The sequence below is a fragment of the Triticum dicoccoides genome, chromosome 7A (genome assembly GCF_002162155.2).
Source record: "Triticum dicoccoides isolate Atlit2015 ecotype Zavitan chromosome 7A, WEW_v2.0, whole genome shotgun sequence".
Classification (NCBI taxonomy): domain Eukaryota; kingdom Viridiplantae; phylum Streptophyta; class Magnoliopsida; order Poales; family Poaceae; genus Triticum; species Triticum dicoccoides.
Genome location: NC_041392.1, coordinates 134,371,174 through 134,396,262, shown reverse-complemented (window position 1 = coordinate 134,396,262; position 25,089 = coordinate 134,371,174). Strand labels below are relative to the sequence as shown.

Here is a 25,089-nt window from a genome sequence, read left to right as displayed (position 1 = left end):
ATTTGAATCATCATTTTATTTAAATACATATGGGCATGCCAACAATTTCTGAATCATCATTTTATTTAAATACGAAATGTGTTTACAAGTCTGAAATGGTTTCATGTTGTGAATTATGAAGTAGTTACCTATCGCTTATGGAGATATGTCATTCCTAACTACTGATTAGCCACATACATGACTTTCCTAACTTGCTATTGATATTAATCAATTTATATTCCAAAATAATTTGTGGGGTCAGGTATGTCTTTCACTCCCAAATAATATCAATGTTTACCTAAGAAATAAATATGGATTCTATAGTTAATGGCTTGGTAGAACTCTTGCTAAATTACATATAAACTGCAATCTGATCCAACTTTACATAATGCAGATATGAAAGGGAAAATCCATATTGATGTGATATGGGATTCACACTGATGTTTCATGACCTTTGGTCCCTGTAATACTGGAAGCAATCCAATCGCTTGTTCAAGTGTCAAATAAGAAGATGTGCATGTTTCCAACACTTATCTTCAGGAGTGAAATTGTTTTGCCACTGAAAATGAGCATGTGTCATCTGTCTTCCCTGTCATGTAAAAAACATGTTTATTTTCCTTAAATTAGAGTGAAAAACAGGGTAGACTGTTGGTTAATGTGATATTTTATTTTTGTCAGATGGCTTGAAATTTCTTTAACATCACTTTTAATGTTAATGTCATGTACCATCATATTTATTTCCAAACTGTGGTGTGAGGTTATATTGCTAGTTTATGTCATGTTCGGTTCACAAATATATATTGTCAGTCCGTGCCTTTAAGCTTTGTTGGTAGATTGTGTCATTTACAGTGCATAAAATCTTTTTCTACTTTTAGTGTAAAATTGACTTGTACACAGTTTGACATTTTCAGACATTGTGATTACATGTGTTTGCTTTCGCTATATTTACTATAGATAGTGTTCTGACAGATTTTATAAAGTATGTCAATAGTTGGATCATGTATCCTTGACTTGATAGACAAGTTTAAAGATTTACATTCTTAAGAGTGCATAACCGACACGCTAGATCCTAACTTCGACTGCTTGCATAACCAACATTCAGTTCAAGGAAGCTTCAGGTCTTACCTTGAAAATTTCTTTTACCTCTTCCAACCAGCACATACATGTTTTCCAATTATTGATTATTGATTTTACACAAAAATAGTTTTTAATAATCTTTTCTACAATAGGCCAACATAATCAAAGGAGTCACTAAAAGTAGCTTGAAAATACCAAGGAAACCTGCAGGCATGGCCGCTGCAATAACCAATCCTCCTCCCTCGACACTTATGCCACCGTTCCCCTTCCTGCGATCCAATTTTCTCTCTATTTCATAACTCTATGATACGTGAATAGAGAACGAAGATGTATGGATGCATACGGTAGTCCCTTGACCACAAAAACGTTCGTGCTTGGCCACACGGGGAGCGAACGCCTCTGGATACCAATGTCACGTCATCCGGTCCGGTGTGCCAAGATCTGTGCTTGTCACCGGACGGCAGTCACCATATTCAGGCCGCACGTCAAAAAGAGTGATGTCAGACATGTTGTCAGATATGTGTCATTTGGGTCCCTTTCTTTTTGGAGGTACGAGGGAGTTCTAGGAGACATGCTGGACTTGTTCCAACGTACCGGAGTAGTAGTGACAAGTGACAAATTTGCCTTCACTTGTGTGTCCTCGGTGCTAGCTAAGCTAGCCAAGCCTCGACAAGCAAACATTCGTCGCCCTCATGCTCACGCCTCCGTCATCATCATCAACATAATAACGGACAAACACTATAGTGGTATAACTGAAAATCTTGTAGTGACCTCGTCAATCTCGTCACCTCGCCGTCTCGACCATGCCGGCGCCGGCCAGGATGGCTGCAGGCGTTCGTCGCATTCAAAACCCGACCTTCTTTTTAAGACATGGGGCTAACAGAACCAGCGACAGCTCCAGACGTCGCCAAAGGCATCAGTATCGAACTATCTCTCTTGCCAGTACGGGCAGCAGGGGATGGTTTACCAGGGAGCACCAAACGGCCGGGCAAACGGCACCGGGGCCGGGCATGACGACGTCGGGAGCGCCGCTAAGGCGCACTTCGTCTTCGTCCCGCTCATGTTCCAGGGCCACGTGATCCCGGCGGTGGACACCGCTCTGCTGCTGGCCACGCACGGCGCGCTCGCCAGCGTCGTCGCGACGCCGTCCAACGCCGCGCGCATCCGCCCGACGGTCGACCTCGCGCGGCGGTCCGGCCTGCCCATCCGGCTCGTGGAGCTCCCGCTCGACTGCGCCGCCGAGGGCCTGCCCGAGGGAGCCGACGACGTCGACAAGATCCCGCTTGGCCTCGAGGTGAACTACTTCCGCGCCCTGACGCTCCTCGCGGAGCCGCTCGAGCGCCACCTCCGCGCGCACCCGCCGTACCCGACGTGCATCGTCTCCGACTTCTGCCACGCGTGGACCGTGCAAGTCGCGGCCAGTCTCAAGGTCCCGCGGCTCTGCTTCTTCAGCATGTGCGCCTTCTGCGTCCTGTGCCAGCACAACGTCGAGAGGTACAACTCCTACGACGCCGTGGCCGACGACAACGAGCCGGTGGTCGTACCGGGCCTGGAGAGGCGAATCGAGGTGACCAGGGCGCAAGCCCCCGGGTTCTTCCGGGCGCCCGGGTTCGAGAAGCTAGCCGATGAAATCGAGTTGGCGCTAGCTGAGTCCGATGGCGTCGTCATGAACTCCTTCCTGGAGATGGAGCCGGAGTACGTCGCTGGGTACGCGGCCGCCAGGAACTTGAAGCTGTGGACCATCGGGCCGGTGTCGCTGTACCACCAGCACGCCGCCACGCTAGCAAAGAGAGGGAACACCACCACCGCCATTGACGCCGACGAGTGCCTCCGATGGCTCCAGGGCAAGGAGCCCAGCACCGTCGTGTACGTCAGCTTCGGGAGCATCGTGCACGCCGACCCGAAGCAGACCGTCGAGCTCGGGCTCGGGCTCGAGGCGTCGGGGCACCCGTTCGTCTGGGTTCTGAAGAACCCCGACCAATACAGCGAGGACGTGCGCGAGTTCCTGCAGGACCTCGAGGAGCGCGTCGCCGGCCGCGGGATGCTGATCAGAGGGTGGTCGCCACAGGTGCTTATCCTGAACCACGTGGCGGTGGGTGGCTTCGTGACGCACTGCGGGTGGAACTCGACATTGGAGGCGATCACGGCCGGGCTGCCAGTGGTGACATGGCCGCACTTCTCGGACCAGTTCTTGAACGAGAAGCTGGCCGTGGAGGTGCTGGGAATAGGCGTGAGCGTCGGTATTAAGGAGCCATTGCTGTGGGCGGCGAAGAAGGGGGTCGTGGTGGGTAGAGAGGTGGTGGAGGCGGCGGTCAGGAACATCATGGACGGAGGAGGAGAGGGGGGCGAGAGGAGGAGGAAGGCGCTGGCGCTCTCGGAGAAGGCGAGGGCGGCCGTGCAGAAGGGCGGGTCGTCGCTTGGTAACCTGCTAGATCTTATCAAGAATTTCGAGGTGGACGCGGGAGGTTGCACAACTGAATGAATGAGTGTCATGACAGTCTCAGAGAGCACTGCGCCAGAGTGCGCAGTTTCAAAAGAATTTTCTTTTTGCGGGTGCAGTTTCAGAAGATTATTGGGCAATCAAACCTTCCCTGATCCCCCTTTCTTTCCTCTTTGTTTCTAAAAAATAAAGAGTATTTTGATCATATAAAATGATCAAATTCCCTTTGCAGGGGCGTGCTACACATTGGTTGGCAGATCTTTTTAGAACATCTGTCGCCTAGCGAGCCGTCCAGTTCGATGATGCGACCAGACACGTATCGTTCCTTTGTTTCTCTTGTTTCGTGCAACAAAACCATTGTTGCGAAGGGAAAGTAGTAGCTGCACCCACCTTCGGTGCACCCACGAAGTTTCAGAAGATTTATATTTTGCGGGTGCAGTTTGAGAAGATTATTGGGCAACGAAACATTTTCCTGATCTTTTTTAGGCGATGCTACGCGTCGGCCGGCGGATCATTAAAAAAGATCTGCCAACTCACTGATCATTGGATGTACAAGTTAAGATCTGTCTGATCTACCGCGTAAGCACCCACCTCTTTGCAATAAGAGTGTTGTCGTAGAAGACCCTCTACAACAATCAGCTTGTTGCAATCACCCGAGCATGTACTTTGTTATTTTTTGCAACAAAGGTCTTATTGTAGAATTTTTTCCGCAACAAATGTCTTGTTACAGAAATTTTTATTTTATTTTTTCGCAACAAAGGTCTTGTTGAAGAAATTATTCGCAACAAATTTCTTATTGCAGATTTTCTTTTCCGCAACAGAAGTCTTGTTTGCAGAAATTTTAAATATGGATTGCAGAAATCCTTTTGCAACAAGGGTCATGTTGCAGAAAAAATTACAACTAAGTTCATATTGCAGAACTTTTTTTTTTGCAAATAGAGACCGTTACATGTAGGAGATGGTGCTGACAGCAGGAGCTTGAGGTGGCGGTGTCCATGGCTGGCCATGGCCAAGGCGGGCGTTGTTGCAGGAGCTTGAGGTGGTCGCGGGAACGGCCAAGGCGGGTGTTGTTGCAGGAGCTTGAGGTGGTCGCGGGCACGACCAAGGCGGGCGTTGCTGCAGGAGCTTGAGATGGTGGCTGACATGGCAGGCATTGCTGAAGGAGATGGTGGTGGCTGAGGTGGGCGTTGTAGCGTATGGGACACAGGTTGAGGAAGAGATAAGATGAGAAAGAGAAACGTGGGTAGTCTAGTAGACATGTGGCACGCAACCAAGAAGGCAGACGCGAGCGTGAGAATCCGCCGGTTGATGTTAATCATTTCCCATCTTTTTTTCGCTCTTTGTTCCTAACAAGAAGGAGCATAATTTGATCATATAAAAAGATCAGATTCTGGGACGTCTGGATCTTTTTGGCTAGCGAGCTGTCCGATTCGATGATGCGTCCACTCCCGTATCGTTCCTTCTCTTCTCTAGTTTCCTACAAAAAAACCATTGTTACAAAATGTCGTCTTTTTTAATTTTCTACAACAAGACTCATGTTGCAAGATCTCTTCTCTAATTTTTACAACAAAACCTTTATTGAAAAATTGCAACAACATCTCCCGCCGCCGCATCTAATTTTCTACAACAAGACCCTTGTTGCAGAAATTAAAACATCATCTCCGGCCGCGTGTCGCACTTGCACAGTCGTCGCTGCCACCGTTTTGCAACAACGCCATTGTTGCAGAAATATGTCACAGAGGTGATGTTGTAAACAATGACGCAGGGCCGAGCGCTAGTAGTGGATGCGGATGTATGCTCGTGGTGTTGTGGTTGTTGCAGCGTTGGGTTACAAGACAACGGCGAGGTTGGCACTCCGCATTTGGTAAAAATCATATCCGCAAGATAGTATAATTTTAATCATAGAAAACAAGGTAAGGTTCCTAACATTAAACATATTGCAGTGAGCACCCGATACATTTTTATTTTCTTACAAACAAGGACAAAATTTCAACAAGTTGGGAGAATCTTCACTAGAAATTTTGGCAGCATAACAGGTGGTGAGGGATGCACACTTATATAAAAATTCCAAATAACTACACTTGAAAAAGATTCAAAATCCAGGAGGGATGATAAACAACAAACAAACACTTGCAGCAAGAAAGCTGGCTTTTCACCACTATTCCAAAAACACCACCACAATCCAACTAAACTCATGAATCTAATGGCTACATCATCGGCCGACGATGCCATCAATCATAACATGCCCCACCTCTTCTTCAGCAAGGAACATCTTCTTGAGTATGGATTCATTGACGCGCCACTCCTACATAAGACAACACTTGTTGTCGGAGGGATTGACCACGAGTAGCCTCATCAATACCCTATAATATTTCAGGACATCGGCGCTAGCTGCTGAAGGAAATATGCCCTAGAGGCAATAATAAAGTTGTTATTTATATTTCCTTATATCATGATAAATGTTTATTACTCATGCTAGAATTGTATTAACCAGAAAGCTTAGTACATGTGCGAATACATAGACAAACAGAGTCTCACTAGTATACCTCTACTTGACTAGCTCGTTAATCAAAGATGGTTAAGTTTCCTAGCCATATACATGAGTTGTCATTTGATGAACGGGATCGCATCATTAGAGAATGATGTGATTGACATGACCCATCAGTTAGCTTAGCACTATGATCGTTTAGTTTATTGCTATTGCTTCATGACTTATACATGTTCCTATGACTATGATATTATGCAACTCCCGAATACCAGAGGAACACTCAGTGTGCTATCAAACGTCACAACGTAACTGGGTGACTATAAAGATGCTCTACAGGTGTCTCCAATGGTGTTTGTTGAGTTGGCATAGATTGAGATTAGGATTTGTCACTCCGATTGTCAGAGAGGTATCTCTGGGCCCTCTCGGTAATGCGCATCACTATAAGCCTTGCAAGCAATGTGACTAATGAGTTAGTTACAGGATGTTGCATTACGGAACGAGTAAAGAGACTTGCCGATAACGAGATTGAACTAGGTATTGAGATACTGACGATCGAATCTCGGGCAAGTAACATACCGATGACAAAGGGAACAACGTATGTTGTTATGCGGTTTGACCGATAAAGATCTTCGTAGAATATGTAGGAACCAATATGAGCATCCAGGTTCCGCTATTGGTTATTGACCGGAAGTGAGTCTCGGTCATGTCTACATAGTTCTCGAACCCGTAGGGTCCGCACGCTTAATGTTCGATGGCGATCGGTATTATGAGTTTATGTGTTTTGATGTACTGAAGGTAGTTCAGAGTCCCGGATGTGATCACGGACATGATGAGGAGTCTCAAAATGGTCGAGACATAAAGACCGATATATTGGAAGGCTATGTTTGGATATTGGAATGGTTCCAGATGAGTTTGGCCATTTACCGGAGTACCGAGGGTGACCAGAACCCCCCGGGGAGTTAATCGGCCTTAATGGGCCCTAGTGGAGAAAGAGGGCAGCAGGCAAGTGGTGGGGCGCGCCCCTTAGGCCCAAATCGAATTGGTTTAGGGTTTGGGGGGCCGGCCCCCCTTTCCTTCTCCTCTCCTCCTCCTTCCTCCTTCTCCTGTAGGAATAGGAAAGGGGGGGGGGCAAACCTACTTGGTAGGATTGCCCCCCTTGGGCGCGCCTCCACCTAGGCCGGCCCTCTCCTCCTCCCCCTTTATATACGCGGGAGGGGGTCACCCCATAGACACACAAGTTGATTGTTTAGCCGTGTGCGGTGCCCCCCTCCACAAAATTCCACCTCGGTCATATCGTTGTAGTGCTTAGACGAAGCGCTGCGTCGGTAACTTCATCATCACCGTCATCACATGGTCGTGCTGACGAAACTCTCCCTCGGCCTCAGCTGGATCAAGAGTACGAGGGACGCCACCGAGCTGAATGTGTGCAGATCGTGGAGGTGCCGTGCGTTCGGTACTTGATCGGTTGGATCGCGAATTCAACTACATCAACCGCGTTACTCAACGCTTCCGCTTTCGGTCTACGAGGGTACATATACATACTCTCCCCCTCTCGTTGCTATGCATCTCCTAGATAGATCTTGCGTGATCATAGGATTTTTTTGAAATACTATGTTCCCCAACAGTGGCATCCGAGCCAGGTCTATGCGTAGATGTTATATGCACGAGTAGAACACAAAGGAGTTGTAGGCGTGGGTATATACATATTGCTTGTCGTCACTAATTGATTCTTGATTCAGCGGTATTGTTGGATGAAGCTGCTCAGACCGACATTACGCATACGCTTACGCGAGACTGCTTCTACCGACATGCTTCACACACAGGTGGCTACTGGGTGCATGTTTCTCCATCTTTAGTTGAATCGGATTCAATGAACAGGGTTCTTTCTGAAGATCAAAAAGCAATCACTATATCGCGTTGCGGTTTTTCATGCGTTGGTAAGAACGGTTCTTGTTAAGCCTGTAGTAGCCACGTAAAACTTGCAACAACAAAGTAGAGGACGTCTAACTTGTTTTTGCAGGGCATGTTCTGATATGATATGGTCAAGACGTGATTATATAAATTGTTGTATGAGATGATCATGTTTTGTAACACAGTTATCGGCAACTGGCAGGAGCCATATGGTTGTCGCTTTATTGTATGAAATGCAATTGCCATGTAATTGCTTTACTTTATCACTAAGCGGTAGCGGTAGTCGTAGAAGCAATAGTTGGCGAGACGACAACGATGCTACGATAGAGATCAAGGTGTCAAGCCGGTGACGATGGTGATCATGACAGTGCTTTGGAGATGGAGATCAAAGGCATAAGATGATGATGGCCATATCATATCACTTATATTAATTGCATGTGATGTTTATCTTTTATGCATCTTATTTTTCTTAGTATGACGATAGCATTATAAGACGATATCTCACTAAATTTCAAGGTACAAGTGTTCTCCCTGGGTATGCACCATTGCTACAGTTCGTCGTGCCGAGACACCACGTGATGATCGGGTGTGATAAGCTCTACGTTCACATACAATGGGTGCAAGCCAGTTTTGCACACGCAGAATACTCGGGTTAAACTTGACGAGCCTAGCATATGCAGATATGGCCTCGGAACACTAAGACTGAAAGGTCGAGCGTGAATCATATAGTAGATATGATCAACATAGTGATGTTCGAAATTGAAAACTACTCCATCTCACGTGATGATTGGACATGGTTTAGTTGATATGGATCACGTGATCACTTAGATGATTAGAGGGATGTCTATCTAAGTGGGAGTTCTTAAGTAATATGATTAATTGAACTTAAATTTATCATGAACTTAGTCTTGATAGTATTTGCATATCTATGTTGTAGATCAATTGCACGCGTATAGCTTCCCTGTTTTATTTATGATATGTTCCTAGAGAAAACTATGTTGAAAGATGTTAGTAGCAATGATGCAAACTAACTCCGTGATCTAATGATTATCCTTATTGCTGCATAGAAGAATTATGTCCTTGATGCACCGCTAGGTGACGGACCTATTGCAGGAGCAGATGCAGATGTTATGAACATTTGGCAAGCTCGGTATGATGACTACTTGATAGTTTAGTGCGCCATGCTTTACGGTTTAGAACCGGGACTTCAAAGATGTTTTGAACGCCACAGACCATATAAGATGTTCCAAGAGGTGAAATTGGTATTTCACACTCATGCCCGAGTCAAGAGGTATGAGACCTCTGACAAGTATTTTGCCTACAAGATGGAGGAGAATAGCTCAACCACTAAGCATGTGCTCAAAATGTCTGAGTACTACAATCGCTTGAATCGAGTGGGAGTTAATCTTCCAGATAAGATAGTGATTGACAAAGTTCTCTAGTCACTATCACCAAGTTACTAGAACTTCGTGATGAACTATAATATGTAAGGGATGACGAAAACGATTCCCGAGCTCTTTGCGATGCTGAAATCAGCGAAGGTAGAAATCAAGAAAAGCATCAAGTGTTGATGGTTGACAAGACCACTAGTTTCAAGTAAAAGGGCAAGGGAAAGAAAGGGAACTTCAAGAAGGATGGCAAGCAAGCTGCCACTCCCATGAAGAAGCCCAAAGCTAGACCCAAGCTTGAAACTGAGTGCTTCTACTGCAAAGGAAATGGTCACTGGAAGTGGAACTGCCCTAGATACTTGGCGGATAAGAAGGATGGCAAAAGTGAACAAAGGTATATTTGATATACATGTTATTGATGTGTACTTTACTCATGTTTATAGCAACCCCTCAGTATTTGATACTGGTTCATTTGCTAAGAGTAGTAACTCGAAACGGGAGTTGCAAAATAAACGGAGATTAGTTAAGGGCGAGGTGATGATGTGAGTTGGAAGTGATTCCAAGGTTGATAAGATCACCATCGCACACTCCCTTTACCTTCTGGATTAGTGTTGAACCTAAAATAAAAGTTATTTGGTGTATGCGTTGAGCATGGATATGATTGGATCATGTTTATTGCAATACGGTTATTCATTTAGGTCAAAGAATAATTGTTGTTCTATTTACACGAATAAAACCTTCTATGGTCGTACACTCATATAAATGGTTTATTGAATCTCGATCGTAATGGTACACATATTTATAATATTGAAGCCAAAAGATGCAAAGTTAATAATGATAGTGCAACTTATATGTGGCACTACCGTTTAGGTCATATTGGTGTAAAGCGCATGAAGAAACTCCATGCCGATGGATTTTTGGAATCACTTGATGCTTGCGAATCATGCCTCATGGGCAAGATGACTAAGACTCCATTCTTCGGAACAATGGAGCGAGCAGCTGACTTATTGGAAATAATACATACTGATGTATGCGGTTCGATGAGTGTAGAGGCTCGCGGCGGGTATCGTTATTTTCTGACCTTCACAGATGATTTGAGCAGATATGGGTATATCTACTTGATGAAACATAAAGTCTGAAACATTTGAAAAGTTCAAAGAATTTCAGAGTGAAGTGGAAAATCATCGTAACAAGAAAATAAAGTTTCTACGTTTTGATCGCAGAGACGAATATTTGAGTTACGAGTTTGGTCTTCATTTGAAACAATGTGGAATAATTTCGCAACTCACACTACCTGGAACACCACAGCGTAATGGTGTGTCTGAACGTCATAACCGTACTTTATTAGATATGGTGCGATTTATGATGTTTCTTACCGATTTACCACTATCGTTTTGGGGTAATGCATTAGAGACAGCTGCATTCACAATAAGTAGGGCACCATCTAAATCCGTTGAGACGACACCATATGAACTGTGGTTCGGCTAGAAAACTAAGCTGTCGTTTCTTGAAGTTTGGGGTTGCGATGCTTATGTGAAAAAGTTTCAACTTGATAAGTGATACGTCTCCATTGTATCTACTTTTCCAAACACTTTTGCCCTTGTTTTGGACTCTAACTTGCATGATTTGAATGGAACTAACGCTATTTTCAGCAGAATTACCATGGTGTTATTTATGTGCAGAAACAAAAGTTCTCGGAATGACCTGAAACTTCACGGAACATCTTTTTCGGAAATAATAAAAAATCGTTGCAAAAGATGAAGACCAGGGGGGCCACACCCTAGCCACGAGGGTGGGGGGCGTGCCTGCCCCCCTACCCCGTGGGCCCCTTGGAGCTCCTCCGACCTCGACCCCAACTCTATATATTTGCTTTCGGGGAGAAAAAATAAAGAAGAAGGATTCATCGCGTTTTGCGATACAGAGCCGTCGCCAATCCCTAAAACCTCTCGGGAGGGCTGACCTGGAGTCCGTTCGGGGCTCCGGAGAGGGGAATCCGTTGCCATCGTCATCATCAACCATCCTCCATCACCAATTTCATGATGCTCACCGCCGTGCGTGAGTAATTCCATTGTAGGCTTGCTGGACGGTGATGGGTTGGATGAGATTTATCATGTAATCGAGTTAGTTTTGTTAGGGTTTAATCCCAAGTATCCACTATGTTCTGAGATTGATGTTGCTATGACTTTGCTGTGCTTAATGCTAGTCACTAGGGCCCGAGTGCCATGATTTCATATCTGAACCTATTATGTTTTCATCAATATATGAGAGTTCTTGATCCTATCTTGCAAGTCTATAGTCACCTATTATGTGTTATAATCCGTTAACCCCGAAGTGATAATAATAAGGATAATTACCGGTGATGACCGTAGTCTGAGGAGTTCATCTATTCACTATGTGTTAATGCTTTGGTCCGGTACTCTATTAAAATGAGGCCTTAATATCCCTTAGTTTCCAGTAGGACCTTGCTGCCACGGGAGGGTAGGACAAAAGATGTCATGCAAATTCTTTTCCATAAGCACATATGACTATATTCGGAATACATGCCTACATTACATTGATGAATTGGAGCTAGTTCTGTGTCACCCTAGGTTATGACTGTTACATAATGAACCACATCCGGCATAATTCTCCATCACTGATCCATTGCCTACGAGCTTTCCATATATTGTTCTCCGCTTATTTACTTTTCCGTTGCTATTGCTATCATCACTACAAAATACCAAAAACATTACTTTTGCTACCATTACCTTTTGCTATCGCTACCACTACTATCATATTACTTTGCTACTAAATACTTTGCTGCAGATATTAAGTTTCCAGGTGTGGTTGAATTGACAACTCAGCTGCTAATACTTGAGAATATTCTTTGGCTCCCCTTTTGTCGAATCAATAAATTTGGGTTGAATACTCTACCCTCGAAAACTATTATGATCCCCTATACTTGTGGGTTATCAAGACTATTTTCTGGCGCCGTTGCTGGGGAGCATAGCTCTATTCTTTGAGTCACTTGGGATTTATATCTGCTTATCATTATGAAGAACTTGAGAGATCCAAAAACCAAGATTTATCCCTCAACTACGAGGGGAGGTAAGGAACTGCCATCTAGCTCTGCACTTGATTCACCTTCTGTTTTGAGTAAGCTTGCGACACCTAAACCTGCTTCTGCTATTCATTCTGATATGTCTCATGTTATTGATGATGCCACTTCTGCTATGCATGATACTTATGATGAAACTACTTCTATGCTTGATACTACTGTGCCACTTTGTGAATTTCTTGATGAACAACTTGCTAGGGTTAGAGAGAATGAAAATATTGAATATGATAATATTGATGAAAGTGATGATGAAGACTCTCCCTCTAATGAATATGAATCACCTGTTATTCCTGAGGGTTATGCTTTTGAAAAAGAAGCTGCTCTAGCTATTTTAGCTTGCAAAGATAGATACGAACTCAAGAGGTTATTAGCTAAACGGAAGCAACAATCTCTTAATGCTAGAATGAAACCTGACCCTACTTTTGCTACTTCACCTATCTGTGTTACCGATAAGGATTATGAATTCTCAGTTGATCCTGATATAATTACTTTGGTTGAATCTGATCCTTTTCATGGCTATGAATCTGAAACTGTTGTGGCACATCTTACTAAATTAAATGATATTGCCACCCTGTTCACTAAAGATGAGAGAACTCGCTACTTTTATATCCTTAAAATATTTCCGTTCTCATTAAAGGGTGATGCTAAGATATGGTTTAATTCTCTTGATCCTGGTTGTGTGTGTAGTCCCCAGGATATGATTTATTACTTCTCTGCTAAATATTTCCCTGCTCATAAGAAACAAGCTGCTTTGAGGGATATATATAATTTTGTGCAAATTGAAGAAGTGAGTCTCCCACAAGCTTGGGGGAGGCTTCTCCAATTACTTAATGCTTTGCCTGATCACCCTCTTAAGAAAAATGAAATACTTGATATCTTTTATAATGGACTAACCGATGCTTCCAGAGATTACCTGGATAGTTGTGCTGGTTCTGTTTTCAGGGAAAGAACACTGGATGAAGCTGAAATTCTATTGAATAATATGTTGACAAATGAAAATAATTGGACACTTCCTGAGCCTATTCCTAACCAACTCCGAAGAAGAGAGGTGTTCTATTTCTCAGTCCTGAAGATATGCAAGAGGCAAAGAAATCTATGAAAGAAAAAGGTATTAAAGCCGAAGATGTTAAGAATTTACCTCCTATTGAAGAAATATATGATCTTAATCCATTACCTGTTGAAGAAACTCATGGTCTTGATAACCCGACACAGGTAGCAAAGGTAAATTCTCTCTATAGATATGATAAAGCTGAAATCCCATTTACTAAGTTTTCTAGCCCATGCTTAGATGAGTTTGATAAATTTATAGTTAAGCAAGAAGACTTCAATGCTTATTTTGGTAGATAATTGAAATACAATTCAAATATGCTTGAACACTTGGGTGATTATATGACTAATGTTAAAGGTGAACTTAAACTTATTAGTAAACATGCTTCTATGGTTACCACTCAAGTAGAACAAGTACTTAAAGTTCAAAATGATTTGCTCAATGAATTGAATAGTAAGAATGATTATGCTATTAGAGTGGCTGCTAGAACTGGTAGAATGACTAAGGAACCTCTGTATCCTGAAGGCCATCCTAAGAGAATTGAGTAAGATTCTCAAAGAAATAATATAGATGCACCTAGTCCTTCTAAAAGGAAGAAAAAGAAAAATGATAGGACTTTGCATGCTTCTAATGAACCTATTGCTCAACCACCTGAGAATCCAAATGATATTTCTATTTCTGATGCTGAAACACAATCTGGTAATGAACCTGAAACTAGTAATAATGTTAATGATAATGTTCATGATGATGCTCAACCTAGCAATGATAATGATATAGAAATTGAACCTGCTGTTGGTCTTGATAACCCACAATCAAAGAATCAACGTTATGATAAGAAATACTTTGTTACTAGGAAACATGGTAAAGAAAGAGAACCATGGGTTTAGAAACCCATGCCTTTTCCTCCCAAACCATCCAAGAAAAAGGATGATGAGGATTTTGAGCGCTTTGCTGAAATGATTAAACCTATCTTTTTGCGTATGCGATTAACTGATATGCTTAAAATGAATCCTTATGCTAAGTATATGAAAGAAATTGTTACAACTAAGAGAAAGATACTGGAAGCTGAAATTTGCACCATGCTTGCTAATTATACTTTTAAAGGTGGAATACCTAAGAAACTTGGAGATCCAGGAGTACCCACTATACCATGCTCCATTGAAAGAAACTATGTTAAAACTGCTTTATGTGATCTTGGAGCCGGTGTTAGTGTTATGCCTCTCTCTTTATATCGTAGACTTGATTTGAATAAGCTAACACCTACTGAAATATCTTTGCAAATGGATGATAAATCAACTGCTACACCTATCGGTATTTGTGAGGATACGCCTATTGTAGTTGCAAACGTTACTATTTTAACGGACTTTGTTATTCTTGATATTCCCAAGGACGATAGTATGTCTATTATTCTTGGAAGACCCTTTTTGAATACTGCAGGAGCTATTATCGATTGCACTAAAGGCAATGTCACTTTTCATGTTAATGGTAATGAGCATACGGTACACTTTCCGAGGAAACAACCTCAAGTTCATAGTATCAACACTATTGGAAAAATTCCATCGATTATATTTGGAGGTTTTGAATTTCCTCTTCCTACTGTCAAGAAGAAATATGATATTCTTATTATTGGGGATGTGCATATCCCCGTTGAGGTAACATAGTGTTATTCAAAATTTCTCTGGTTCCATGTTATTCGGAATAAGTTCATTAACAAGACTTGATCAACCTTGTTAATGGATTCCTTTTGATGAGCATGAGATGGATGAAACTAGAAGGCACAACTCTCTGTACCCTCCATTTACTTTCTGTTATTTATATTAAATAAAATAAAGATAAGTATTTTCCGTCTGTTATCTGAATTATCCGTGCAATGTAAAAATACCTCGAAAATAAAAGTTCTCCAAATGCCCTGAAATTTAAATATGATTTTTCTGGAATATTTGAGAATATTTTGCACCAAGAACACAGCACGAGGGGCATCCACCTGGCCACGAGGGTGGAGGGCGCGCCCCCTGCCTCGTGGGCCCATGGTGGCCCTCCTCCACTTATTCCTGCACCCACACACTCCTTCTTCCTCCCACAAACACAAATATCCAGCTCAAACCCGAGTCCAAGCTCATTTTGCTGCCATTTTCGATCTCCTTGCTCAAAGCACCTCTCACAAAACTGCCTGGGGAGATTGTTCCTTGGTATGTGACTCCTCCATTGGTCCAATTAGTTATTGTTCTAGTGCTTTATTCATTGCAAATTTGTGCTGCCTAGGTGACCCTATTCTTGAGCTTGCATGTCAAATTTATATGGTTCCAAGTAGTTTTGATGCATGATATAGGCTCTAGGCACTTGTAGCAGTAGTTGCTATCAATTTTGTTGAGTTTGGTTTACTTTTATTTTGAAGTTACTAAAAATTTCAGAATTTTTCAGAGAATAATGAAGAGACTTTTGAGGGGCTCATCGAGCCGAAGCTCGAAGGAAAAGCAAAATGAAGAAGCAAAGAAGCCCAAATATAATCTGCCTCACATAGCGGAGGCCTCACCGCCTTCCTCCACGACCAACGCGACCAGTATCTCTTACTCACCAATATCTTTGTGCAAAACTTTCATTTCCATTCTAGGAGCTCACCACCTACAGTGGAGTTTTATTTATATGATGAGCATAAGGAGATGTCACTTTATGATTTTTGTCGGGTTTGTTTGGTCCCTTTCGAGGGCACGACAGAGGAACCACATCGCGGCGATGTGGATGGGTTTATTGATACCATCACTATAGGGGAAACGAGGAAGGTTTCCGATGCGCGAATCACTAGCATACATTTTCTTGTTTTATGCTACTTTGCAATATTTGTTAGTCGTTGCTTAATTGGTCGTGAAAACTGTGGAAACCTTAGTGTTCTTGATATTATTATTTTGTTCCATGGTTTATTCAGTGATAACTCTTCTAGTATGGGCGGTATTATTGCTAAACGGTTAAGTCTGAACCATACAAAGGGCCCCATCTTTGGAGGCATCTATGCTTCACGCCTAGCTGCACATTTTAACATACCTATTAGGCATTATGAGAAGGAAGAAAAATTGCTGCCTCGTGTTTATTTAGATTATAAGAGTATGGTGGCACACGGTTTTATTGTTAAGAATAGGGAAGGGGAGCTTAAATACAAATTGTTCTTTCATAAACATCATCCTGAGACTATTACCCTGCCTGCTCCTTCCTTGTTTGATTTATCTGCAGGCCAGTACCTTGTTCCGTTAGAGGCTATTCACGCCTATCGGAACCCTACATCAGTCACAGAGCCAGAGCCGGAACCACAAGTTGATCCTCCACGATAGTCTAATTACCATTGGGATTCGGAAATGATTGCCAACCAGTGGCAGTCCGAGTCTTCTTCTTCGCAGTACGACCCCAACTATTATTATGGATATCCGCCAAGCTAGCCGTGGCCATAGACCAACTTAGGCCAAAAGCCTAAGCTTGGGGGAGTACGTATTTCTCACCGACATTATATTCATGTTCACACACTCAGTGCTAGATGTCGGTGCTCATACTTTTTCATTGTATCATCCATGCTAGTTTATTTTCCTTTTTATGCTTTCTTCTTGTGTGTTTAATAAACCTTAAGAAAAACCAAAAAATTAGTTGTAGCTTTTAATTAGTTTACTTTCCATGCTTGTAATAGTAATTAAAAAGAAAACCCAAAAAGATTTCCTGTTCTTCTTTTGCTTGTTGGGAGCTTTCCCATGTAAATAGTTTTATTTCTTTGCTTTGGGGGTCGATAGGAGAAGACCATAATTAAATTGTTGAAGTGGCTCTTATATGCATTATTGTTGATCTGACAAAAGAGCCCATATTGCCTTGTCTTCTCCTGTTTATTGAATGCTTGCAGATTCTAGCTTAGTCCAATGCACATGCACTCTTAATATTATTCACATCATTCGGTCGTGTAAGTGAAAGGCAATTATGACAATATATGATGGACTGACTGAGATGAGAAAAGCTGGTATGAACTCGACCTCTCTTGTTTTTGTAAATATGATTAGTTCATCGCTCCTGATTCAGCCTATTATGAATAAACATGTTTGCAATGGCAACTAGAGATCATAGTTTCTTGTGCCATGCTTGATTAGCTAGGAGCTTATAATGGTTTACCTTGCGTGCCAACATGCTATTAAAATGGTTGTGATGTGGTATGATAGGGTGGTATCCTCCTCTGAATGATTTAAGTGACTCGACTTGGCACATGTTCACGCATGTAGTTGAAACAAAATCAACATAGCCTTCACGATATTTATGTTCATGGTGGATTATATCCTACTCATGCTTGCATTTCGGTGTTGATTAATTTTAATGCATGATCATGACTGTTGTCGCTCTCTAGCTGGTCGCTTCCCAGTCTTTTGCCAGCCTTCACTTGTACTAAGTGGGAATACTGCTTGTGCATCCAACTCCATAAACCCCAAAGTTGTTCCATATGAGTCCACCATACCTACCTATATACGGTATCTACCTACTGTTCCAAGTAAATTTGTATGTGCCAAACTCTAAACCTTCAAACAAATATCCTGTTTTGTATGCTCGAATAGCTCATGTATCAACTAGGGCTGTCTGTATCTTCCATGTTAGGCAGGTTATTCTCAAGAGGAGTGGACTCCGCTCCTCACTCACGAGAAAATGGATGGTCACCGGGATGCCCAGTCCCATGCTTTATGCAAACTAAATCAAAATAATTGCAAACAAAACTCCCCCTGGGACTCTTGTTAGTTGGTGGCACTCATTGTTTCGAGCAAGCCATGGATTGATGCTTGTTGGTGGAGGGGGAGTATAAACTTTACCATTCTGTTTGGGAACCGCCTATAATGTGTGTAGCATGGAAGATATCGCCATCTTTTGGTTGTTATGTTGACAATGAAAGTATACCTCTCAAAACATTATTCACCTCTATTTCAAAACCGAGCTCTGGCACCTCTAAAAATCCATGCTTCCCTCTGCGAAGGGCCTATCTATTTACTTTCATGTTGAGTCATCATCCTCTTATTAAAAAGCACCAGTTGGAGAGCACCGCTGTCATTTGCATTCATTACTGTTAGTTTACATTGAGTATGACTTGACTGGATCTCTTTTACCATGAATTACAATGTCTAGTCAGTCCTTGATCTTTAAAGGTGCTTTGCATTTATGTTTTGCGGTCTCAGAAAGGGCTAGCGAGATACCATCTTGTTATATCATATTATGACTGTTTTGAGAAAGTGTTGTCATCCGAGATTTATTATTATTGCTCGCCAATTGATTATGCCATTGATATGAGCAAACATGAGACCTATGCATTATTGTGAATATGGTTAGTTCATAATCTTTGCTGAAAACTTGAATGCTGGCTTTACATATTTACAACAACAAGAGCAAACAAAGTTTGTAAAAGTTTTTCTTTATCACTTTCAGTTTGTCAACTGAATTGCTTGAGGACAAGCAAAGGTTTAAGCTTGGGGGAGTTGATACGTCTCCGTCGTATCTACTTTCCCAAACACTTTTTCCCTTGTTTTGGACTCTAACTTGCATGATTTGAATGGAACTAACCCGGACTGACGCTGTTTTCAGTAGAATTACCATGGTGTTATTTATGTGCAGAAACAAAAGTTCTCGGAATGACCTGAAACTTCACGGAACATCTTTTCGGAAATAATAAAAAATCCTTGCAAAAGATGAAGACCAGGGGGCCCACACCCTAGCCACGAGGGTGGGGGCGTGCCCCTACCTCGTGGGCCCCGGGAGCTCCTTCGACCTCGAGTCCAACTCTATATATTTGCTTTCGGGGAGAAAAAAATAAAGAAGAAGGATTCATCATGTTTTATGATATGGAGCCGCCGCCAAGCCCTAAAACCTCTCAGGAGGGCTGATCTGGAGTCCGTTCGGGGCTCCGGAGAGGGGAATCCGTCGCCATCATCATCATCAACCATCCTCCATCACCAATTTCATGATGCTCACCGCCGTGCGTGAGTAATTCCATCGTAGGCTTGCTGGAAGGTGATGGGTTGGATGAGATTTATCATGTAATCGAGTTAGTTTTCTTAGGGTTTGATCACTATTATGTTTTCATTAATATATGAGAGTCATTGATCCTATCTTGCAAGTCTATAGTCACCTATTATGTGTTATGATCCGTTAACCCCGAAGTGACAATAATCCGGATACTTATCGGTGATGACCGTAGTTTGAGGAGTTCATGTATTCACTATGTGTTAATGCTTTGGTCCGGTACTCTATTAAAATGAGGCCTTAATATCCCTTAGTTTTTGCTAGGACCCCGCTGCCACGGGACGGTAGGACAAAAGATGTCATGCAAGTTCTTTTCCATAAGCACGTATGACTATATTCGGAATACATGCCTACATTACATTGATGAATTGGAGCTAGTTCTGTGTCACCCTAGGTTATAAGTGTTACATGATGAACAACATCCAGCATAATTCTCCACCACTGATCCATTGCCTACGAGCTTTCCATATATTGTTTTCCGCTTATTTACTTTTCCGTTGCTATTGCTATCATCACTACAAAATACCAAAAACATTACTTTTGCTACCGTTACATTTTGCTATCACTACCACTAGTATAATATTACTTTGCTAGTAAATACTTTGCTGCAGATATTAAGTTTCAGGTGTGGTTGAATTGTCAACTCACCTGCTAATACTTGAGAATATTCTTTGGCTCCCCTTGTGTCGAATCAATAAATTTGGGTTGAATACTCTACCCTCGAAAACTGTGGCGATCCCCTATACTTGTGGGTTATCAATAAGCTCGAACCCAAATCAGAGAAATGTGTCTTCATAGAATACCCAAAGGAAACTGTTTGGTACACCTTCTGTCACAGATCCGAAGGCAAGATCTTTGTTGCTATAAGTGGATCCTTTCTAGAGAAGGAGTTTCTCTCGAAAGAAGTGAGTGGGAGGAAAGTAGAACCTGATGAGGTAGTGTACCTTCTCTCGAATTGGAAAGTAGCTCATCACTGAAATCAGTTCCAGTGATACCTACACCAATCAGTGAGGAAGTTAATGATGATGATCATGAAACTTCAGATCAAGTTACTACCGAACATCGTAAGTCAACCAGAGTAAGATCCACACCAGAGTGGTAAGGTAATCCTGTTCTGGAGGTCATGTTATTTGACCATGATGAACGTACGAACTATGAGGAAGTGATGATGAGCCTAGATTCCGTGAAATGGCTTAAGACCATGAAATCTGAGATGGGATCCATGTATGGGAACAAAGTATGGACTTTGATTGACTTGCCCGATGATCGGTGAGCCATTCAAAATAAATGGATCTTCAAGAGGAAGACGGGTGCTGATAGTAGTGTTACTATCTACAAAGCTCGAATGGTCGTAAAAGGTTTTTGACAGGTTCAAGGTGTTGACTACGATGAGATTTTCTCACTCGTATCGATACTTAAAAGTCTGTCCGAATCATGTTAGCAATTGCCGCATTTTATGAAATCTGGCAAATGGATATCAAAACTACATTCTTTAATGGATTTATTAAAGAAGAGTTGTATATGATGCAACCAGAAGTTTTGTCAATCCTAAAGATGCTAACAAAGTGTGCAAGCACCAGCGATCCATCTATGGACTGGTGCAAGCATCTCGGAGTCGGAATATACGCTTTGATAATTTGATCAAAGCATATAGTTTTATACAGACTTGCGATGAAGCCTGTATTTACAAGAAAGTGAGTGGGAGCACTACATCCTTTCTGATAAGTATATGTGAATGACATATTGTTGATCGGAAATGATGTAGAATTTTTTGGAAAGCATAAAGGAGTGTTTGAAAGGAGTTTTTCAAAGAAAGACCTTGGTAAAGCTGCTTACATATTAAGCATCAAGATCTATAGATATAGATCAAGACTCTTGATAAGTTTTTTCAATGAGCACATACCTTGACAAGATTTTGAAGGAGTTCAAAATGGATCAGTCAAAGAAAGAGTTCTTACCTGTGTTCCAAGGTGTGAAGTTGAGTAAAGACTCAAAACCCGACCACGACAGAAAATAGAAAGAGAATGAAAAGTCATTCCCTATGCCTCAGTCATAGGTTCTATAAAGTATGCTATTCTGTCTACCAGACCTATTGTATACCTTAGGATGATTTTGGCAAGGGATTACAATAGTGATCTAGGAGTAGATCACTGGACAGCGGTCAAAATTATCCTTAGAGGACTAAGGAAATATTTCTCGTTTATGGAGGTGATAAAAGAGTTCGTCGTAAAGAGTTACGTCAGTGCAAGATTTTGACACCGATCAAGATGACTCTACATCTCGATCTAGATACATATTGAAAGTGGGAGCAATTAGCTAGAGTAGCTCCGTGCAGAGTATTGTAGACATAGAAATTTGCAAAATACATACAGATCTTAATGTTGCAGACCCGTAGACTAAACTTCTCTCACAAGCAAAATATGATCACTATTTGGGTGTTAACCACATAGCGATGTGAACTAGATTATTGACTCTAGTAAACCCTTTGGGTATTAGTCACATGAAGATGTGAACTAATTACATAAAGATGTGAACTATTGGTGTGAAATCACATGACGATGTGATCTAGATTATTGACTCTAGTGCAAGTGGGAGACTGAAGGAAATATGCCCTAGAGGCAATAATAAAGTTGTTATTTATATTTCCTTATATCATGAGAAATTTTTATTATTCATGCTAGAATTGTATTAACCGAAAAACTTTGTACATGTGTAAATACATAGACAAATAGAGTGTCACTAGTATGCCTCTCCTTGACTAGCTCGTTAATCAGAGATGGTTAAGTTTCCTAGCCATAGACACGAGTTGTCATTTAATGAATGGGATCACATCATTAGAGAATGATGTGATTGGCATGAACCATCCGTTCACTTAGCACTATGATCGTTTACTTTATTGCTATTGCTTTCTTCATGACTTATACATGTTCCTATGACTATGAGATTATGCAACTCCCGAATACCAAAGGAACACTTAGTGTGCTATCAAACGTCACAACGTAACTGGGTGACTATAAACATGCTCTATAGGTGTCTCCAATGGTGTTCGTTGAGTTGGCATAGATCGAGATTAGGATTTGTCACTCTGATTGTCCGAGAGGTATCTCTGGGACCTCTCAGCAATGCAAATCACTATAAGCCTTGCAAGCAATGTGACTAATTAGTTAGTTATGGGATGTTGCGTTACGGAACAAGTAAAGAGACTTGCCGGTAACGAGATTGAACTAGGTATTGAGATACCGATGATCGAATCTCGGGCAAGTAACATACCGATGACAAAGGGAACAACGTATGTTGTTATGCGGTTTGGCCGATAAAGATCTTCGTAGAATATGTAGGAACTGATGTCTACTACACAACCTTCTTCTTGTAGACGTTGTTGGGCCTCCAAGTGCAGAGGTTTGTAGGACAGTAGAAAATTTCCCTCAAGTGGATGACCTAAGGTTTATCAATCCATAGGAGGCGTAGGATGAAGATGGTCTCTCTCAAGCAACCCTGCAACCAAATAACAAAGAGTCTCTTGTGTCCCCAACACACCCAATATACAATGGTAAATTGTATAGGTGCACTAGTTCAGCGAAGAGATGGTGAGGGTATATGGATAGTAGATAAAGGTTTTTGTAATCTGAAAATATAAAAACAGCAAGGTAACTAATGATAAAAGTGAGCACAAACGGTATTGCAATGCGCTGAAACGAGGCCTAGGGTTCATACTTTCACTAGTGCAAGTTCTCTCAACAATAATAGCATAATTGGATCACATAACTATCCCTCAACATGCAACAAAGAGTCACTCCAAAGTCACTAATAGCGGAGAACAAACGAAGAGATTATGGCAGGGTACGAAACCACCTCAAAGTTATTCTTTCCAATCAATCCATTGGGCTATTCCTATAAGTGTCACAAACAGCCCTAGAGTTCGTACTAGAATAGCACCTTAAGACACAAATCAACCAAAACCCTAATGTCACCTAGATACTCCAATGCCACCTCAAGTATATGTGGGTATGATTATACGATATGCATCACACAATCTCAGATCCATCTATTCAACCAACACATAGAACCTCAAAGAGTGCCCCAAAGTTTCTACCGGAGAATCACGACGAAAATGTGTGCCAACCCCTATGCATAGGTTCATGGGCGGAACCCGCAAGTTGATCACCAAAACATACATCAAGTGAATCACGTGATATCCCATTGTCACCACAGATACGCACGACAAGACATACATCAAGTGTTCTCAAATCTTTAAAGACTCAATCCGATAAGATAACTTCAAAGGGGAAACTCAATCCATTACAAGAGAGTAGAGGGGGAGGAGAAACATAATATCCAACTATAATAGCAAAGCTCACGATACATTAAGATCGTGCCAAATCAAGAACACGAGAGAGAGAGAGAGAGATCAAACACATAGCTACTGGTACATACCCTCGGCCCCGAGGGAGAACTACTCCATCCTCATCATGGAGAGCACCGGGATGATGAAGATGGCCACCGGAGAGGGATTCCCCCTCCGGCAGGGTGCCGGAACGGGTCTAGATTGGCTTTTAGTGGCTACAGAGGCTTATGGCGGTGGAACTCCCGATCTATTGTGATCCCCGATAGTTTTAGGGTATATGGATATATATATATAGGTAGAAGAAATACATCAGGGGAGCCACGAGGGGCCCATGAGGGTGGAGGGCGCGCCCAGGGGGGTGGGCGCGCCCCCTGCCTCGTGGCTTCCTTGTTGCTTCCCTTACATACACTCCAAGTCTTCTAGATTGCTTCCGTTCCAAAAATAAGTTCCGTGAAGTTTCAGGTCAATTGGACTCCGTTTGATTTTCCTTTTCTGTGATACTCTAAAACAAGGTAAAAACAGAAACTGGCACTGGGCTCTAGGTTAATAGGTTAGTCGCAAAAAGAATATAAAATTGTCTAATAAAGCCCATAAACATCTCAAACAGATAATATAATAGCATGGAACAATCAAAAATTATAGATAAGTTGGAGACGTATCAGCATCCCCAAGCTTAATTCCTGCTCGTCCTCGAGTAGGTAAATGATAAAAACAGAATTTTTGATGTGGAATGCTACCTAACATATTTCTCTAAGTAATTCTCTTCATTTTGGCATGAATGTTCAGATCCATAAGATTCAAGACAAAAGTTTAATATTGACATAAAAATAATAATACTTCAAGCATACTAACTAAGCAATCATGTCTTCTCAAAATAACATGGCCAAAGAAAGTTCATCCCTACAAAATCTTATAGTTTGGTCATGCTCCATTTTCATCACACAAGAATGCTCTCATCATGTACAACCCCGATGACAAGCCAAGCAATTGTTTCGTACTTTAGTAATCTCAAACTTTTTTCAACTTTCACGCAATACATGAGCATGAGCCATGGATATAGCACTATGGGTGGAATAGAATATAATGAGGGGGTTATGTGGAGAAGACAAAAAGGAGAAGTCTCACATCGACGCGGCTAATCAATGGGTTAGGGAGATGCCCATCAATTGATGCCAATGCAAGGAGTTGGGATTGCCAAGTGTCGGAGTAATGGGCCACGGGTAGGCTAACCCGAGGCCTAGAACCTTTCAATACATCGGGGCAGACTGCGCCCCTCAAGATGCCAAGGTGAA

General features: G+C 42.1%; 1 protein-coding gene across 1 annotated transcript; it reads left to right on the top strand.

The window, feature by feature from the left end:
• The first annotated feature begins 2,014 nt into the window (after nt 1-2,014).
• On the top strand, nt 2,015-3,538 carry LOC119329131 (UDP-glycosyltransferase 73C6-like). Its single transcript, XM_037602124.1, has one exon. The coding sequence runs from the start codon at nt 2,015-2,017 to the stop codon at nt 3,536-3,538; it is 1,524 nt and encodes a 507-aa protein (XP_037458021.1).
• Nucleotides 3,539-25,089: the final 21,551 nt, after the last annotated feature.